Below are 17,490 nucleotides of genomic sequence, written 5' to 3'. Positions count from 1 at the left end.
CTTTTTGTTTTTGTTCCCTGCTGTCCCCATCGATAACTTTCTGATAAACACACAAAAAAAATTTCTTGGCAAGAAGTGGACTTTTTTTTTTCTCTAAGGACCGATTTGCACAGAAAGATTATGATGCAAAAAAAATGTTATCATTCGAAGTTCGGTGATAATCTTTCTGTGTGTATGCAGCAAAGATCAAATGACTAAAATATTTGTACTGGAATATGAGATTTTTTTTTTTTTTTAATAGAAGTAAATTACAAATCTCTGGCACTTTCTGGCACCAAAGGTTTTAAAATAATTTTTTATTTTTTAGGGTGAACAACCCCTTTAAAGCAATTTACACAATGCACATCTTCATACAACATCAGTAAACAATATATAAAGTTCTAACACTTGCGCCCAAACATCTTTCACCTCCTCCTTATTACTCAGAACTGATGCCAAGTGATGATCACATTTACAGTCCACAAAGGGGCTCGCTGTCCAGTCACAGAATCCCCTCTGATAAAGGACAATACTTACCTGGCTTCAGGTGCAACCAAAAAACAACTTCTATTAGGAAGCATGGGAACTATGTGCAGAAGTGACATCAGCCGGTCACAGTAACTTCTATTAATGCCATTAAAAGTATTTTACCTGTACGTTGAGATTTTTCCTCACAATGTCACCCTCTGAGGAATCTAAGACTTTTAGGGTATGTTCAAACTTACAGGATCTGTAGCAGATTTGATCTAAATAACTGAAAACAGCATCAAATCAGCACCATCAAGTCTGCTGCGGATCATGTACGTGTGAATGCACCCTTAATGCAATTCTGGGCAGAAGTTAAAAGAGATTTCACTGTACATGTAGTTTATGAACATTTGGTTCATACAGCGCTTAAAGGGATACTCCGGGCTGGGGTTATTTTCAGTGGCTAAACTGCCTTGAGCTCAGACCAGGAAGCGGCAGCCGGACGGGAGAACGGGGCAGCGCGATCAGGGACCCAAAAACCAGGGAGGTAAGTGACCAGCGGCTTCTATAGCCAACCCCTCCCCAGCCATACACCGAGAATGACCCCAGCCCGGAGTACCTCTTTAATTAATATGCGAGATGGAGAAAAAGTTATCAGATATCGAAGGCTTTAGTGCAGGGATGGGGGACCTTCAGCCTTCCAGTCTTCAGCTGTCCAGGCATGATGGGAGTTGTAGTTTTGCAACAGCTGGAGGGCCGAAGGTTCCCCATCACTGCTTTAGAGGGACTAAGAATCATTACTATTCAACAAATACGATTGTCTTTTGTATTATTTGGTATTTTCTGCACAGCCAGACTCCCCATAATCTCATTAACGCTTAGCTGGGGTCCTGGTAAAAAAAAAGACGTCGTCCTCCTCATAGTTAACCTTCACTGCTATTCCTCACTGCATTAGATATCACTGACTGCATTAACCTAAATAAAAGCTGAAAGCTGGGAGAATTCATTCTGCTTCCATCAGTCGGCTGCGATCGCTGATTTAACAGGATCAGTGTTGGAAATAGGTTGAGTCTTTGAATCCTATTTCTTTCTAAAGCACCAAAGTCCGAAGCACTTTGTCAGAGAAGGGGGATCTGCACCTGTTCACATGCTCAGTCTCTCAAATCTCTCAGGAGAAATAATAATAATAATAATAATAATAATAATGCTTTCATTTGTATAGCGCACACAGATTCCGCAGCACTTCACATAGTTTTTGCCAATTATTAAACATCTTTACTGGGCTCCCAATTCCAGTCCCATAACTATGTGTCCAGACGCTGTAGCACTCAGGAGGCTCGGAGCTTGTAGTAGTTACTCAGTTTAGGGGGCCCTGACACTTTCCATATATACAGAAGATGTGCTACAGACCAGATTCACAGACATCCCGACATCACGTATCCTTATGATACCATGAGTTCCCTGACTGTTTTAATCTTTGCGGTACTGTACTGACACAGCCGACCGGAGATCCTGGGAACTCTGAACTCCATTCCGTTGCAAGCAATTTGTATATAGGGACTGTGTAAATAAGGCCTTATGGTGTGTTTACACAGACAGATTATCTGACAGATTTTTGAAGTCAAAGCCAGGAATGGATTTGAAAAGAGGAGAAATCTCTATCTTTCCTTTATGACCTGTTCCCAGTTTAGAGTCTGTTCCTGGCTTCGGCTTCAAAAATCTGTCAGATAAATCTGTCTATGTAAAAGCACCGCTACTCCCTCCAGCAGGGGCTGGCTGGCAGATTTTAGCCTGGGGGGCAAGCACACGGCACTGGCCCTTGACTGGCAGGCTAGCGGCCCATCCACCACCCTGGCCCTTACCTGGTATTACCCTCCCCAAATAAGTGCGGGAAAGGAAGATTACACATGCGCCACAGAATTATAGTATTGTGGCCAGTGTTCCCAGCCACGAAAAGCCCTTGTGATATACATCTATTGGATTAAAGGGAACCTAGCTCCAGGTGCACAGCATAGTACCTTAGGGTGCCTTTAAACAGAGAGATTTATCTGACCGATGTTTGAAGCCAAAGCCAGGAACAGACTATAAGCAGAGAACAGGTAATAAAGGAAAAACTGAGATTTCTCCTCTTTTCAACTCCATTCCTGGCTTTGGCTTCAAAAATCTGTCAGCTAAATCTGTCTGTGTGAATGCACCCTTAAGGTACCATGCTGTGTACCCGGTGACCCTGTTATCAGTGCTGTAATGCCCTTTTGGTTCTCTTATCATGTTAAAACCATCAGCCCTGAATCTCTGCAGCACCAGCTGTTATCAGAGGATGTACTACAACTCCCAGCATATCCTGAGGGCTGCAGACTGTAAGTAAATGCTGGGAGTTGTAGTGTTTGCAGCTGTTGTACTTGGAGGATTCCTGGTGTATTGTATACTGGAGGCTTTGTGAGAGATCAGTATACAGAGTTCTGTGGGGGATCAGTATGTGGATGTGACCCCAGAACAGAACTAATAGGGGATAGAAGAAATATACCGTTACTGACCAAATCCAATACACCAGTATATAAGAAACATATATTGTCACTGTGACCACAACCATTACCACCCCATACTAACTAATACCACCACACCATAACTGAGATCCAGTATAACAAGACCAATAATACCAGTATAAAAGAAACAAATATCACAACCCCTTCACCACCACCGCCATTACTATCTATCTATCTATCTATCTATCTATCTATCTATCTATCTATCTATCTATCTATCTATCTATCTATCTATCTATCTATCTATCTATCTATCTATCTATCTATCTATCTATCTATCTATCTATCTATCTATCTATCTATCTATCTATCTATCTATCTATCTATCTATCTATCTATCTCCGGTATAAGAACACTGACAATAGAACACAGTTGTCAAACTCCGTCCCTCCAGTTGTTACAACACTACAAATCCCATCATGACTGGACAGATAAACCATGACGGGAATTGTAGTTTTGCAACATCTGGAGGGACATAGTTTGACACCCCTGATAAGTTATAAGACCTTATAAGTTATTATAGTGCAGTTACATTCAGTGACTCACAGTAGGCGTCTTCTCTGCATGAAGAGACGTCCACTTTTCCTTTTCTTCTCCATCCGGCTCCGGCCATCATGAAGGCTTCTCTGGCCATGACTCCTCTCCACGGGATCTGTCAGACAGACATTTTAGGCTTCTTGCTCCAGCAACATCCTCATCAATACATCCCTCCATATAGAATAGCCCCCCCCCCCCCCCCGCTGCACATCTCTCCATAAAGAAAAGCCCACCTGTGCATCCCCCATATAGGATAGCTCCCCCCTGTGCATCCCCCCCATTTAGAATAGCCCCCCCCGTGCATCTCCCCATATAGAATAGCCCCCCGTGCATCCCCCCATATAGAATAGCCCCCTTGTGCAACCATCCTCGTAGAATAGCCCCCTGTGCATCCCCCCTCATAGCATAGCCCCCTGTGCATCCCCCTTCATAGAATAGCCCCCCTGTGCGTTCTCCTTTATAGAATAGCTCCCCCTGTGCATCCCCCTTATAGAATAGCTCCCCCTGTGCATCCCCCCCTCATAGAATAGCCCCTTGTGCATCCCCCCCTCATAGAATAGCCCCCCTGTGCATCCCCCCCAATATAGAATAGCCCCCCTGTGCATCCTCCCATATAGAATAGCCCCCTGTGCACCCCCTCATAGAATAGCCCCCTGTGCATCCCCCTCATAGAATAGCTCCCCCTGTGCACCCCCCCTCATAGAATAGCCCCCATGCACCCCCCCATATAGAATAGCCCCCATGCACCCCCACATATAGAATAGCCCCCCTGTGCATCCCCCTTCATAGAATAGCCCCCTGTGCATCCCCCCTTATAGAATAGCTCCCCCTGTGCATTCTCCCTTATAGAATAGCTCCCCCTGTGCATCCCCCCTCATAGAATAGCCCCCCATGCACCCCCCCATATAGAATAGCCCCCCTGTGCATTCTCCCTTATAGAATAGCTCCCCCTGTGCATCCCCCCTCATAGAATAGCTCCCCCTGTGCATCCCCCCTCATAGAATAGCCCCCTGTGCATCCCCCCCTCATAGAATAGCCCCCTGTGCATCCCCCTTCATAGAATAGCCCCCATGCACCCCCCCATATAGAATAGCCCCCCTGTGCATCCCCCTCATAGAATAGCCCCCATGCACCCCCCCATATAGAATAGCCCCCATGCACCCCCACATATAGAATAGCCCCCCTGTGCATCCCCCTTCATAGAATAGCCCCCTGTGCATCCCCCCTTATAGAATAGCTCCCCCTGTGCATTCTCCCTTATAGAATAGCTCCCCCTGTGCATCCCCCCCTCATAGAATAGCTCCCCCTGTGCATCCCCCCTCATAGAATAGCCCCCTGTGCATCCCCCCCTCATAGAATAGCCCCCTGTGCATCCCCCTTCATAGAATAGCCCCCCTGTGCATCCCCCCTCATAGAATAGCCCCCATGTGCACCCCCCCTTATAGAATAGCTCCCCCTGTGCATCCCCCCCCTCATAGAATAGCCCTCTGTGCATCCCCCCCTCATAGAATAGCCCCCTGTGCATCCCCCTTCATAGAATAGCCCCCCTGTGCATCCTCCCCTAATAGAATACCCCCCCTGTGCATTCTCCTTTATAGAATAGCCCCCCTGTGCATCCCCCCCTAATAGAATACCCCCCCTGTGCATTCTCCTTTATAGAATAGCCCTCTGTGCATTCCCCTAATAGAATATCCCCCTGTGCATCCCCCCTCATAGAATAGCCCCCCATGCATCCCCCCATATAGAATAGCCTCCTTGTCCATCCCCCCTCATAGAATAGCCCCCCATGCACCCCCCCATATAGAATAGCCCCCCTGTGCATCCCCCCCTCATAGAATAGCCCCCCTGTGCACCCCCCCTTATAGAATAGCTCCCCCTGTGCATCCCCCCTCATAGAATAGCCCCCTGTGCATCCCCCCCTAATAGAATAGCCCCCCTGTGCATCCCCCCTCATAGAATAGCCCCCTGTGCATCCCCCCCTAATAGAATAGCCCCCCTGTGCACCCCCCTTATAGAATAGCTCCCCCTGTGCATCCCCCCCTCATAGAATAGCCCCCTGTGCATCCCCCTTCATAGAATAGCCCCCTGTGCATCCCCCCCTCATAGAATAGCCCCCTGTGCATCCCCCCCTAATAGAATATCCCCCTGTGCATCCCCCCTCATAGAATAGCCCCCCTGTGCACCCCCCCTTATAGAATAGCCCCCCTGTGCATCCCCCCTTATAGAATAGCCCCCCTGCGCATCCCCCTTCATAGAATAGCCCCCCTGTGCATCCCCCCAATATAGAATAGCCCCCCTGTGCATCCCCCCAATATAGAATAGCCCCCCTGTGCAACCCCCCAATATAGAATAGCCCCCCTGTGCATCCCCCCTCATAGAATAGCCCCCCTGTGCAACCCCCCAATATAGAATAGCCCCCCTGCGCATCCCCCCAATATAGAATAGCCCCCCTGCGCATCCTCCCATATAGAATAGCCACCTTGTGCACCCCCCCTCATAGAATAGCCCCCCCCCCCCCCCTCTCCTCGGTGTGGCCACATGTTAATGGGTTTAAAAAAAAAAGAAAAACAACTCACCTCTCCTCGGGCCGGATCTTCAGTGTGCAGCAGCTTCTCCCTGCTGCTGCAGCGCGGCGGCTCCTCTCCTCTCCCTTTCCTATCAGGTCCTCAGCGGTGCGCGTCAGGGAAGTGACGTCACCGCTGGGGACCTGATGTAGGTGCCTGCAGACGTGCCTGCGTACAGCACGTCTGCGGCTCCTGGGGGATCAGGCGGCCCGGAAGAGACTGAGGGAATAGCGCGGCGGCCGGCCGCGCTATTCTTTCAGTCTCTACTGCAGAGAGTCGGCCGCGGGTCGCGGCCCACTCATTGGTGGGGAAGACCGGCCCGGGGGGCACATGCCCTCCTGCCCCCCGGCCCAGCCCGCCCCTGCCCTCCAGGCATCCAACCTGCCCCTGCACAATACTGGTTATACACCTTGGATAGAACTCAGCTGGAAAGATATTCTTCCAGACCGCCTGTTGCAGTTCAGGTGAGCAGCCATGTGTTCTCTGTGGAGGTGGTTTATCTCCAATGAGAACAAAGCATAGGGCATTTTGCAAGTAGTCGATAAAGCTTTCGGGTCCCACAAAGAAGAAGAGAAGAAAAAAAAAAAAAAAGCATACATTTACAAATAAGAACACAAACATTGAGGACATGCTAAGCTCTACATTTGCATCCACTTATCCTAGGATACTGACATCTACTACAAAACCTGTGTGGCATTAGGTGTGAACCCCGAATCTTTACCTTACATTTATCTATGGAAAGTTTGTTGCTCCCAGGTATTGTCATTGTCCTCTGTTTTTCTATAAAGTCACTACATATTCCTAAGGCCCTATCCCACGGAACGATTATCAACGTATTCGGCCAATAATCGTCCCATGGAATAGAAGGCAACGATCAGCCAACATCGTACATGTCGGCTGATCGTTGCGTCGTTTGCCTTTCAAAAATGTTGAAAGATAAACGACTCATACAGCAACGATCTGCTGCAGCCGCTCCGTGGAATAGTATGCTATGTGGAATGTATGCTATGGGCTGCCCGGGCGATCGAGCGATCACCCGGGCAGCCCCCCCTCCCCCATCCGTCCCTGGACTTGTTCACTGCTGCATGGAATAGCGGCGGCAGCGAGCGGGGAACAAGAAGCAAATGAGAGCTAATAGCGCTTGTTTGCTCCTCTTAGTCGGCCCGTGGAATAGAGGCTTTACATATCAAGGTTTACATTATGTCCGGAACCCGGCCGTCCATACGTCTCTACTAATACCTGTATCCACTCTCTTTAGTATTTACCAGAAATCACGACCCGACTCCAGTGTTTTTAGGTTTTTATGTTACAAACCGTGCGTCGGCCATGTTGTATATCACCTATAACTACAGTAAGGTTTATGATCCCCTCTTTACTATACCCTTCCTGATGTGATATCTATGGTGAGAACACAGGGCAAGTGCTGGATCTGCATGGAGGAAACATGCCGGTTAAATCCAATCACGTGTCAGAGCAGAAGCCGGACAGCTCCAAACACTAGAACAGACCGGAGGCAAATTCAACAGGATTCAATGGTGGAAACCATGCAGGCTGCAGGGAAAGACTCTCAAGGATAGAAAACATCTGAGGCCATAGGAGATTCCCACTATTCTAAATGAGAACACTCCTCTAAGCAAATCTGGAAGTTTCCAGTATGTTTAACCTCTAGTAACATCATGTCTCCAAGTGAAAAAATGGAAATAATTGTATAATTTTCTATATTTCACAGAGATCCACTCTGATATCTATAACAAACAATGGGGTAAATAATGTATTTCTTAACTCTTCAAAAAATGCATGAATGTGGTGTCCAGTGTACATATAGTACTCAAAAACTACCAGAAATCTGGGTTACAGGACCTGCACAACATTTATGATGAATTGGGGACACTTTTCCTCCAAATGTGACAACAACGATCACGGCTATGGCAAAAGGGTGTGACTTACGATATGATACAATGCTCCAATAATGCACTAACAGATTAGAGACACAAAGAGAGAGAGAGAGAGAGAGAGAGAGATAAACAGTGTCTCCTTTCCCCTATACTACTCAGGAGATGCTGTTGTTTTCCCGCCCTTGGCCAGGTGATCACTGTGTAATGTCAGCGGTGGCGGGGATACAGATGAGGTGTTACTGCTTGCCTGGCAACAAAAGAGACAGATCATGTGACCTGTGTCTCAAAAGAGTGGGGGAGGACTGAGGAGTGGAGACAGAGTGGAGCAGGCGGGGTGAATTTCTTGCAGCTTCAGGGTGTGAGTCAGGATTTGCTGCAGAGAAACCGACCAATTCATGTAATAGAAACCTATTACACACAGGCTTAGATTATGAGTGGGGCTGGTCATACTGGAGAGCAGTGGGACTAAAAGTGGCATTCTATAGGGGAAAACAAAGCCCTTAGAGGGGGAACAGGACAGCGTCATACTAGAGATGAGTGCATCTTGCATTAGAATAAAGTAAGCTGACAATGGGAGTCCTGAAAAACATGGATACAGGCTGTTCTAGGACAGCATCCAACTTCTTCAGTTACAAGTCTTCAAATGCCAAGTGATCAGTCTTGAGCACTCTTGAATCGCTCTATACTCCTTACCCTCGTCAGCCGTATGCTAGCAGTGTTGCTTTAAGCCAACTAATCGTTTGTCTACACCTAGACCAGACAGTCTTAAAATGCTACAGATTTATCAGACTGAATTCTGGTGAATTCTAGAACTGTCTAGTGCACGTTTACAATAACATTAAGACAGCTTTAGAGATTTTGGGTCAATCAATGTAAATGTATCAGGGGGGGGACCCAAACACTGTGCATTGTGTGTGAGGTTGTCTGTTGTTTGGTTTTAGGGTTTCAGTAACCACAAAGTCTCCGAGGGATCCAAAAAAGCAGCCAAGCTTCTTGACGGCTAACACCACCTTTTCCATCAGCAGAATCATGGATAATACAAAGTTTTAATTTAGAAAAAAGACTAAAAACCTGTTTAAACATTTTTTTAAAATAAATTTCAACTCTATTGTTCTTTATAGGTTTGCAGACTCTGTTTTCCTCGACATTTTCCATGTCAAGTTAACTAAAACCGACGTTTATATTCTGAGAGATAAGAGCGGCACAGCTGCGTCTTCTCAGCAGAATACAAGTTAATTCTGAGACGTGCATCTGGCATAAGAATGCCATACATGCAGATTGTGTCCGGCGTACTAGCCAATTACACAGTTACTAATGAAAGCAATGTTGAAAAACAGATATGGTCTCTTCGACATTGTATATGATTTTCCTGCCTCTGGCTGGGATCTAAAACTAGTCCACGAAGTGCCACCCACTAAACCAAAGTACCACTACAAGCATAATGGGCATAAAACGGGATCTGTGCGTTTACTTGCTGGCAGGTTGAATGGCATATGGGAATATGTATCCAATATCTGTTAAACGCAATGCCAAGCAATGTTATAATAACCAATACTGTGCTTCTTAGAATCACTGCACTGAAGAACTTGACAAACTATTATCGTCTTCTCAGATGTCGGCATCACCAATTAGAACATGGCTGGAAAAAGTAGAAGTTGTGTACCTCATCTGCAGTGTGGGGACATGCCTGGAATCCCTGAGTCTTAGGCTGCTGACACTTGACGTTACAGAATGATGGCACATTGACGCCTGGAGGACTTCTAGTCCACTGACAGATTCTCTCTCATCTGTGCTCATACAAGAACCAGAGCTGTACATTTACAGCTAGTTAATAGTTGGCTCACCCATTTCTTGTTGTTTTGTACTCCACTTTCAGGATAGGCTTGCATGGTTCTGGTTTCTTTCCATCCTTTATCTGCTTACCTAGGACACAAACACAAAAGTGAATGAGCAAACAGTGTTATTATAGTATGTGAATTACATGTGCAATATATGAAACATTGAAAGGGGGGGGGACCATGCCCTAACACCCTAGATTAGTATGTTCATGAATAGCCTCATGCCCACCACCAATACATAATGCGGGAACCCAGAATAATCTGTCAATGCTGGAAACAGGGAAAAATGGAATTGTGTGACACACATTCAGAGCTACAGTGATTCGTAAGGAAACAGGGCACCTGGAGTGCTTACACATCTATTAGGGGAGATTGGGGCACAACGAATACTCTACATTTGTATCCAAATCCACATGAAAGAGATGGTCATACTAAGGCTGGGTTCTCACTGCGTTTTTGAAATCTGTTTTAAGCAAAAAATGGATAAAAAAAAAAAAGATGCATTTGCGTGCCTGCGTTTTGACATGCTTTTTCATTAACTACCATTATAAAGAGAAAGGAAAAAAAACAACAAGCAAAAAACCGAATGCATCCTTTTTTTAGTGTACACAAAAACATGGTTGATCACATTTTTGTTTACACTAAAAAAAAATTTAAAAAAAGGATGCGTTATAATCCTTTTTATATAATGAAAGCCAATGGAAAAATGGATCAAAATAGATGCACAGAAATGCATCAGGTTTTTTTTGCATAAAAGCGGATGAAAAACAAAAAAACTGCTTGCAAAAAGGCAGTGTGAAGCCCGCCTAACAGGGAACGGCAAAGTGTCCCTAGTGACAAAGGGAATTGTTAACAGTTCTGAACTTACTCATACATTTCGAGAAGGAAGAAGTGCAGTGCTCTGTCCGGTACGGCCGTTTGGAGCACTGTCCTGACCCCAGAGCTCCAGTCGGCCCCTTCTAATGATTATTAGAGGAGCAGGCTGGCCGGATCAGCACTCTTGGGCTTGGTAGTGCTCCAAACAGCCTTACCGGACAGAGCACTGCGTTGAAACCGCATGGGAACCGCTTTGAGGATGAAAGTGAGAGACATATCATCATCCTCAGCACCATGTGCATAATAAGGATTTCCCTTCTAACTTAAAGTTGTAAGTTATACAAGTGCTTAGTGATAAAAGTGTTTAGTGACACATGAGAGATGAACCTCCTCTTCAATCCCTTTTTGTACATAAAATTAAAATATAGTCAAAGTCTTCAACTTAGGAAAGGTTGGCGCTCCACAGATGGATGAAAGGTGAGGACTTCTTTATTTCTACATCCTTCTCCTAAGGCTCTACAAAGCCCAAAGTCCATCTAATCAGATCCGGGTGCCTTTTTATTATAACTGCAAATAGTTCAACAGCCAGAGAAAAATACCAGCGACAAAGAATACAGCTGTCCATTTCCTTCTGCCGTGAAGCTAGGGGTAATGTGACCCCAATTACGCCGGAGGCCGGCATCTTCTAGTATAATTTATATAGGAATGGAATTGAAATATTTCTGGCTATTTTCTGTGTGCAGGAGCAATGTGCACCCTTCATACTTAATAAAATGGCTGGAAATTTGTGTATCTTTTGAGGCTTTTCCTGAGTGCCAGTTGTAAGAGCCACAATGGGCTCTCTGCTGTTACCAATGTCCGTGTCTGGAACTTTAGGGCTCATGTCGTTGTCTCCTGACTATAGCTTATTGCTAGCACTGCCACACACACAGCACTAGGGATAGCATTATACAGTGGTGCCTTGGATTACGAGCATAATTCGTTCCGGGACTGCGCTTGTAATCCAAACCTACTGTTAAAGCAAATTTTCCCATAAGAAATCACTGAAATGCAGACAATTGGTTCCCCACCCCAAAAATAATGTTTTTTTTTTTAATTCTGAACAACATGTAAAACAAATGAAGCAAACATTCAGAAACAGCTGGATATGTGATATATAAGTTACTGTACAGTATAGCAATCAGCATGTGGTATATAATGTATAGTAACTGTATAACCCTGATAACACTGCAGCTGGATATGTGATATATAAGTTACTGTACAGTATAGCAATCAGCATGTGGTATATAATGTATAGTAACTGCATAACCCTGATAACACAGCAGCTGGATATGTGATATATAAGTTACTGTACAGTATAGCAGCATGTGGTATATAATGTATAGTAACTGTATAACCCTGATAACACGGCAGCTGGATATGTGATATATAAGTTACTGTACAGTATAGGAGCATGTGGTGTATAATGTATAGTAACTGTATAACCCTGATAACACTGTAGCAGTTTGTAGATACAGGATGGAGCTGCAGATCCCCATAATGCAGTAGTGTAGTACAACAGGCTAGAATAGAGAAGCAGGGCTGCTGTCAGAGGTCTGTATGACCACAATTGGGGGGGGGGGGGGGGGTGTTCAGCATGGACCATTGAGGAAGTGAGAATCACAGAGCTGTGCAGGAGGCCAGTGACAGACTTCTCTATACAGCAGTGTGAGTGGCCGAGTGTAAGTACAGGCGCATTATAGCAGGGATTGAGAGGATGGGAAACACAAGGACTGACAGAGACTGCAGGGAGTATGAAGGAATGAGCAGGGCAGATGGGGGCACATACATGCAGCACTCTGCCTGGGGAGAGAGGGGTTACAGCTATGGAGAGATTACCTCCACAGTCCTGTCCCCTGATGTAAGTCCCAGCCTGAAGTGGATCTGCTATGATTTGGAAGGTGAGGGAGACTTCCTGGGTCAGAGTACAGGGCTGTAGACCTCGCTATGCAGACCATGCCCCTCCCCCACTCCCCCTCCCACCCAGTACAGGGAGCTCTTACACCAAAGCAATGCTCTTAAACCAAGGTACAATTTTGAAAAACTATGATCTCTTATTGCAAAACGCTCTTAATCTAAGTTATTCTTAAACCAAGGTACCACTGTATATACTAATACACTTTAGCATTAGAATATACAATATAGCAGGGGTCCTCAACTGGCAGACCCCTGGTCAGACCTCTGAACCACCCTGGATCCGCCGTCCCGGGACGGCCCCCATGTGTCCCGCTCCCCACCGCAATGCCTCCTGCTCCATAGACGTACTGTCCTTAGATTTCAGTACGCCTGTGAGGCTGGGGGCAGTGTCGGCCCGGCCCCCGGCTGATAAGCGCTCTCTGGGGACGTCCCGGAGATTCCCCAGCAGAGCGCGCACCAGTGACCTCAGTGTATGCCGCCGGCCTGTACTTCCCAGAAGTACAGGATGGCGGTGTACACTGAGGTCACTGATGCACGCTCTGCTGGGGAATCCCCGGGACATCCCTCGAGAGCGCTTATCAGCCGGGGGCCGGGCAGACAGGAGAAGAGAAGAAGACAGCCGCAACGGGGGGAGCGAGGTCCTCGGTGAGTTGTGTTTTTTTTTTTTTTGTCTGGGGGCCATCTATAAGGGGAGAGCTCACAGGGGGGCTATATACTACTGGGGGGAGAGCACAGGGGGCTATATACTACTGGGGGAGCTCACAGGGGGGCTATATACTACTGGGGGGAGCTCACGGGGGGCTATATACTACAGGGGAAGCGCACAGGGGGCTATATACTACAGGGGGAGCGCACAGGGGGCTATATACTACAGGGGGAGCGCACAGGGGGCTATATACTACAGGGGAAAGCTCACAGGGGGGCTATATACTACTGGGGAAGAGCACAGGGGGGCTATATACTACAGGGGGAGCGCACAGGGGGCTATATACTACTGGGGGGAGCTCAGAGGGGGCTATATACTACTGGGGGGAGCTCAGAGGGGGCTATATACTACAGGGGGAGAGCACAGGGGGGGCTATATACTACTGGGGGAGACCACAGGGGGGCTATATACTACAGGGGGAGAGTGCACAGGGGGGCTATATACTACAGGGGGAGAGTGCACAGGGGGGCTGTATACTACTGGGGGGAGCTAACAGGGGGCTATATACTACAGGGGGAGAGCGCACAGGGGGGCTATATACTACAGGAGGGCTATATACTACAGGGGAGAGCTCACAGGGGGGCTATATACTACTAGGGCAGTCACCCCCTTTGTACCCAATATCAAAGGGCTAGTGAGAGAAAAAAAAAGCCAGTTTTCCCGCTAATAAGCATTAATTCTGTATGTAAATAGTTGAACGTTTGTGAAAATTAACAAAACACGTTTCCTACTGATGTTCAGCTCGGACCTTCACCTGACAATAGACCCCGGTAAGTGGACCTTCACTAAAAGTTGAGTACCCCTGCAATATAGGTTGTGTATCCCTAGTGCTGTATGCCCAGCAGCCTCTAGCAGAGCAGGCAGTGAAACTTGCAACCACCACTAGTGATACAGGACCTTCCCAGGTGTAAGGGCATGAGCAGTGGCAGATATCTTGGCCTTACACATAATCCTGTTGTTTGGTCTCCCTCCCACTCCCATCCCTCAGTTACATTGAGATGTGTATTATATCTACCTTGTGTAGAAATACCTGCTCTTGCCCTATGTACATTACTCCCGAATAAGTCTGGGGCATGGACGAAATGCATGAGACTTGCTTGGACTGCATCCCATTCTCCCCCTATCCTTCACTTGGGGTAATCTTCTTTTACTCTACTGGTTCAAGGTGGTTGTGTTGTTGTTTTTTCTGTTGTTATTACCGCCAATATTTATGAATTTATGATCTTTTACGTTATTCAGCAATTAACATTTACAATATTTGCCCGCTGTGGAGATTGACCAGTCACTATTTTTATATTCAGGGGGAGTTTATATATTGTTTTTGGGATGCTGCCTGGGATTTTTGGTAATTCTCATTCCCATGGAGTTTAGTTTTTAAGTTTAACAGTTGATTTTAGAATCAGATCTAAATCAACAATCAACGACACAAGAACAATTTTTCAATCGTTACCTGCAAACACACAGAACGATCATCATTTAAATACAAACTATATAACGATTTTCTGAACGATAATTGTCCCATGTAATAGGGCCCTTAGACTTTAAGGGGAGGGTGGGGGGTGTAAATTGTTTTGTTGTTATTGTTTTATTATTTATTGTTTTAACTCGTATAGAAAGAATAATTTTAAAAAAATATTAAAAATGTTAGTTTCCAGAATACCCCTTTAAACCAGGCAGCTTCTTTTATATGGGCTTTGCTACTAATTTTACATGTATATTCTTAATACTATCCTAGTACTTAACAAGAGTAGAGGTAATATACAAAATCACACATGGACATACGGGACAGAACTAATTTTGAGCATTATTTCCTGTAGTTTAAAGCTGCGAGATCCTAAGTAATGGAGCCTAAAAGCAAGAGGCTGTCAGAGACAATGCATCATACCGAGGTGGTTTTTTATTGTAACTATGATGGATTTAGAGGCATTTTTAACAGGTAAAGAATTCACAATTCTCTGTAAATGACAAGTTAATGCATCTGTAAATTGTTATTCCTCAACATGCCAAATGAATCACTTTGGAAAGAAGTCATCTTTAAACATATGATGGGCAATTTTCCTGTCACTAAAATGACGAGCAAATAAATCCCAAGTGAATCAAGTTTTTAGATTAGAAAAAAAATGAACGATATAAAACTTCTGATTGGTTCTATTTTCCCCTGTAGCCGGAGGCGGCACTAGATGAAGTGTTCAGTATAGTAACTATATTCCTCTAAACTGTTCTGAGGAGGGGATTATTTCCAATAATTGAATTTTCTAGTAAACAGGAATATGCAATGTTAAAAACACCTTATTTGTGGTGGGAATCATTCCTAAAATAACAACAACAACAACAACAACCATCATCATCATCTCATGCTTATTCTCACTCGCAAAGTTCCCCCTATTTACAGGACAGGAGATAACATGGTGACTGTCTCAGCAATGTTTGTAAGCCCCATAGAGAATGAATAGAGCACTGGATTGGGCTGTATGCTAATGTTTTATTCATTCATCTCAGTTCTCATTCATCAGCTTTTTCTTCCCTGTCCACAGGAAAACTTTGCAAGTCCCCAATACCTGTCCAACAGAATCGGTTAGGATGTAATACACCCATTTACCATAAAGCACAGGGCTTTCTGTCAAATGTTTACCCAAAGATTTGCCTTAAGAGTTCTTGCATAAAATATCCCTTTAAATCCTTCACATTGCTGACCTGTATATTTATGTCAGGGACGTGAAGAGGACGTATGAGCTGAGCCCACTCCATATACTTTGGATGCTGGGTGTTATCTACAACCGACATCCAACGTAAATGACCTACATCAGCAATCACACTGATGCCGGTCAACGAACCGTTTAAAGTGAACCTGTCACCACTCCTGGCCTGTCTTTTAGCAAATAACATGCAATGCCCATGAAACAATAATTCTGTATCACCTCTGTATAGCTCTGTCATGTGCCGTAACTCTTACTAGAAATGTGAGACTCAATCAAAAAGGCAAAGAGCTGAAGAAATTTAAGTTTTTTTTTGTTTTCTTTTCCATGGAAAATATAAGAATTTACTAAAAAAAATGCATTTAAGCAGTACAGTAGCACATAGTTCCGTACAAGATCGCTAGAAGCCAATCTGCCGTCTGAAGGCCTCGGTGGCAGCAACACACAGACTGCACTGGCAGATTACAGGCTGCACTGGCAGATTACAGGCTGCACTGGCAGATTACAGGCTGCACTGGCAGATTACAGAAAAACCAATTCAATGCATTGCAAAGTATTTAACTGAACAAACAATTGAATGAATGTTTACAGAGGTCACCCAGGAAGACTTAAAAAGTGCAAAGAAAAAAAATATTTTACATAAATATAGAAACTCTATAGAGCCAATAAAAATGATAAATCACCCCATTTTTCCATTTAACCCTTTCATGACCGCGGTCATTGGTGGCCGGATGTCCAGATAAAATGAATGCAATCTTCCTCCCCACCTTCTATGAGCCATAGCGCTTTTATTTTACCACCTACAGGGCTGTTCGGGGGGGGTCATATTTTGCACTGATCTCTACTTTTTATTGGAATTATATTAATACCAATTGATATCATACAGAAAAGTAAAAAAAAAAAGTTATAAAAGGGACAGAATCATTTTTTTTTTTTTTTTTTTAAAGGGAACCAAATCAGCACGATTTTTGCTGATATGGTTTCCTGCAGCAGAGTATAGATCTACTGTGCAGTATGCGAAGCATACCAGCCATGGCTGCAGCAGCTTTACAAAGCGGAAAAAGAGGTTTTATTAAGAAGCACAAGGACGGGAGAATCGCGGCGACTAGTCATCTGGGCGGGGAGCCATCCATGATAAGTCACTGCTTTCTTCCTGTCCACGCGCAGTGTGAGAGACCAGTTAGATGCCTCTATGCCTGTCAATCATCCTTGCAGAACGCACTGACAGGCAGAAAGCCGTGACTAGTCACAGGCTATTTTCCGCCCAGATGACTAATTGCCACCCTAGTTTTCATGAGCAGACAAAATGCATCAGAGGAAATTTATCAACAAAAATGCCACGTTGTTTAAAATTTTTCTGTTAAACATTTTTTACAACTTTGTGTTTTTTTTTTTTTGTTTTTTTTAAACAAAATAATACTGTTCCTCCTGGGCCCTTGCCGCGGTCCTCCTCCTCCCGAGCCCTTGCCGCGGTCCTCTTCCTACCGGGCCC

The 17,490-nt window shown here is 45.2% G+C and overlaps 1 protein-coding gene across 3 annotated transcripts in view; it reads right to left on the bottom strand.

Moving 5' to 3' along the window:
- Positions 1-17,490, bottom strand: part of STXBP5 (syntaxin binding protein 5) — a 262,474-nt gene that overhangs the window by 77,303 nt on the left and 167,681 nt on the right. For all 3 annotated transcript variants that reach the window (XM_069955279.1, XM_069955281.1, XM_069955282.1), the window contains exon 9: positions 9,831-9,909. In XM_069955279.1, the coding sequence (XP_069811380.1) occupies positions 9,831-9,909 (79 nt within the window). The remainder of the gene's footprint in view (positions 1-9,830; positions 9,910-17,490) is intronic.

This window comes from Dendropsophus ebraccatus, chromosome 15 (genome assembly GCF_027789765.1).
Source record: "Dendropsophus ebraccatus isolate aDenEbr1 chromosome 15, aDenEbr1.pat, whole genome shotgun sequence".
Lineage (NCBI taxonomy): Eukaryota > Metazoa > Chordata > Amphibia > Anura > Hylidae > Dendropsophus > Dendropsophus ebraccatus.
This window is presented reverse-complemented; position numbering and strand designations above follow the sequence as displayed.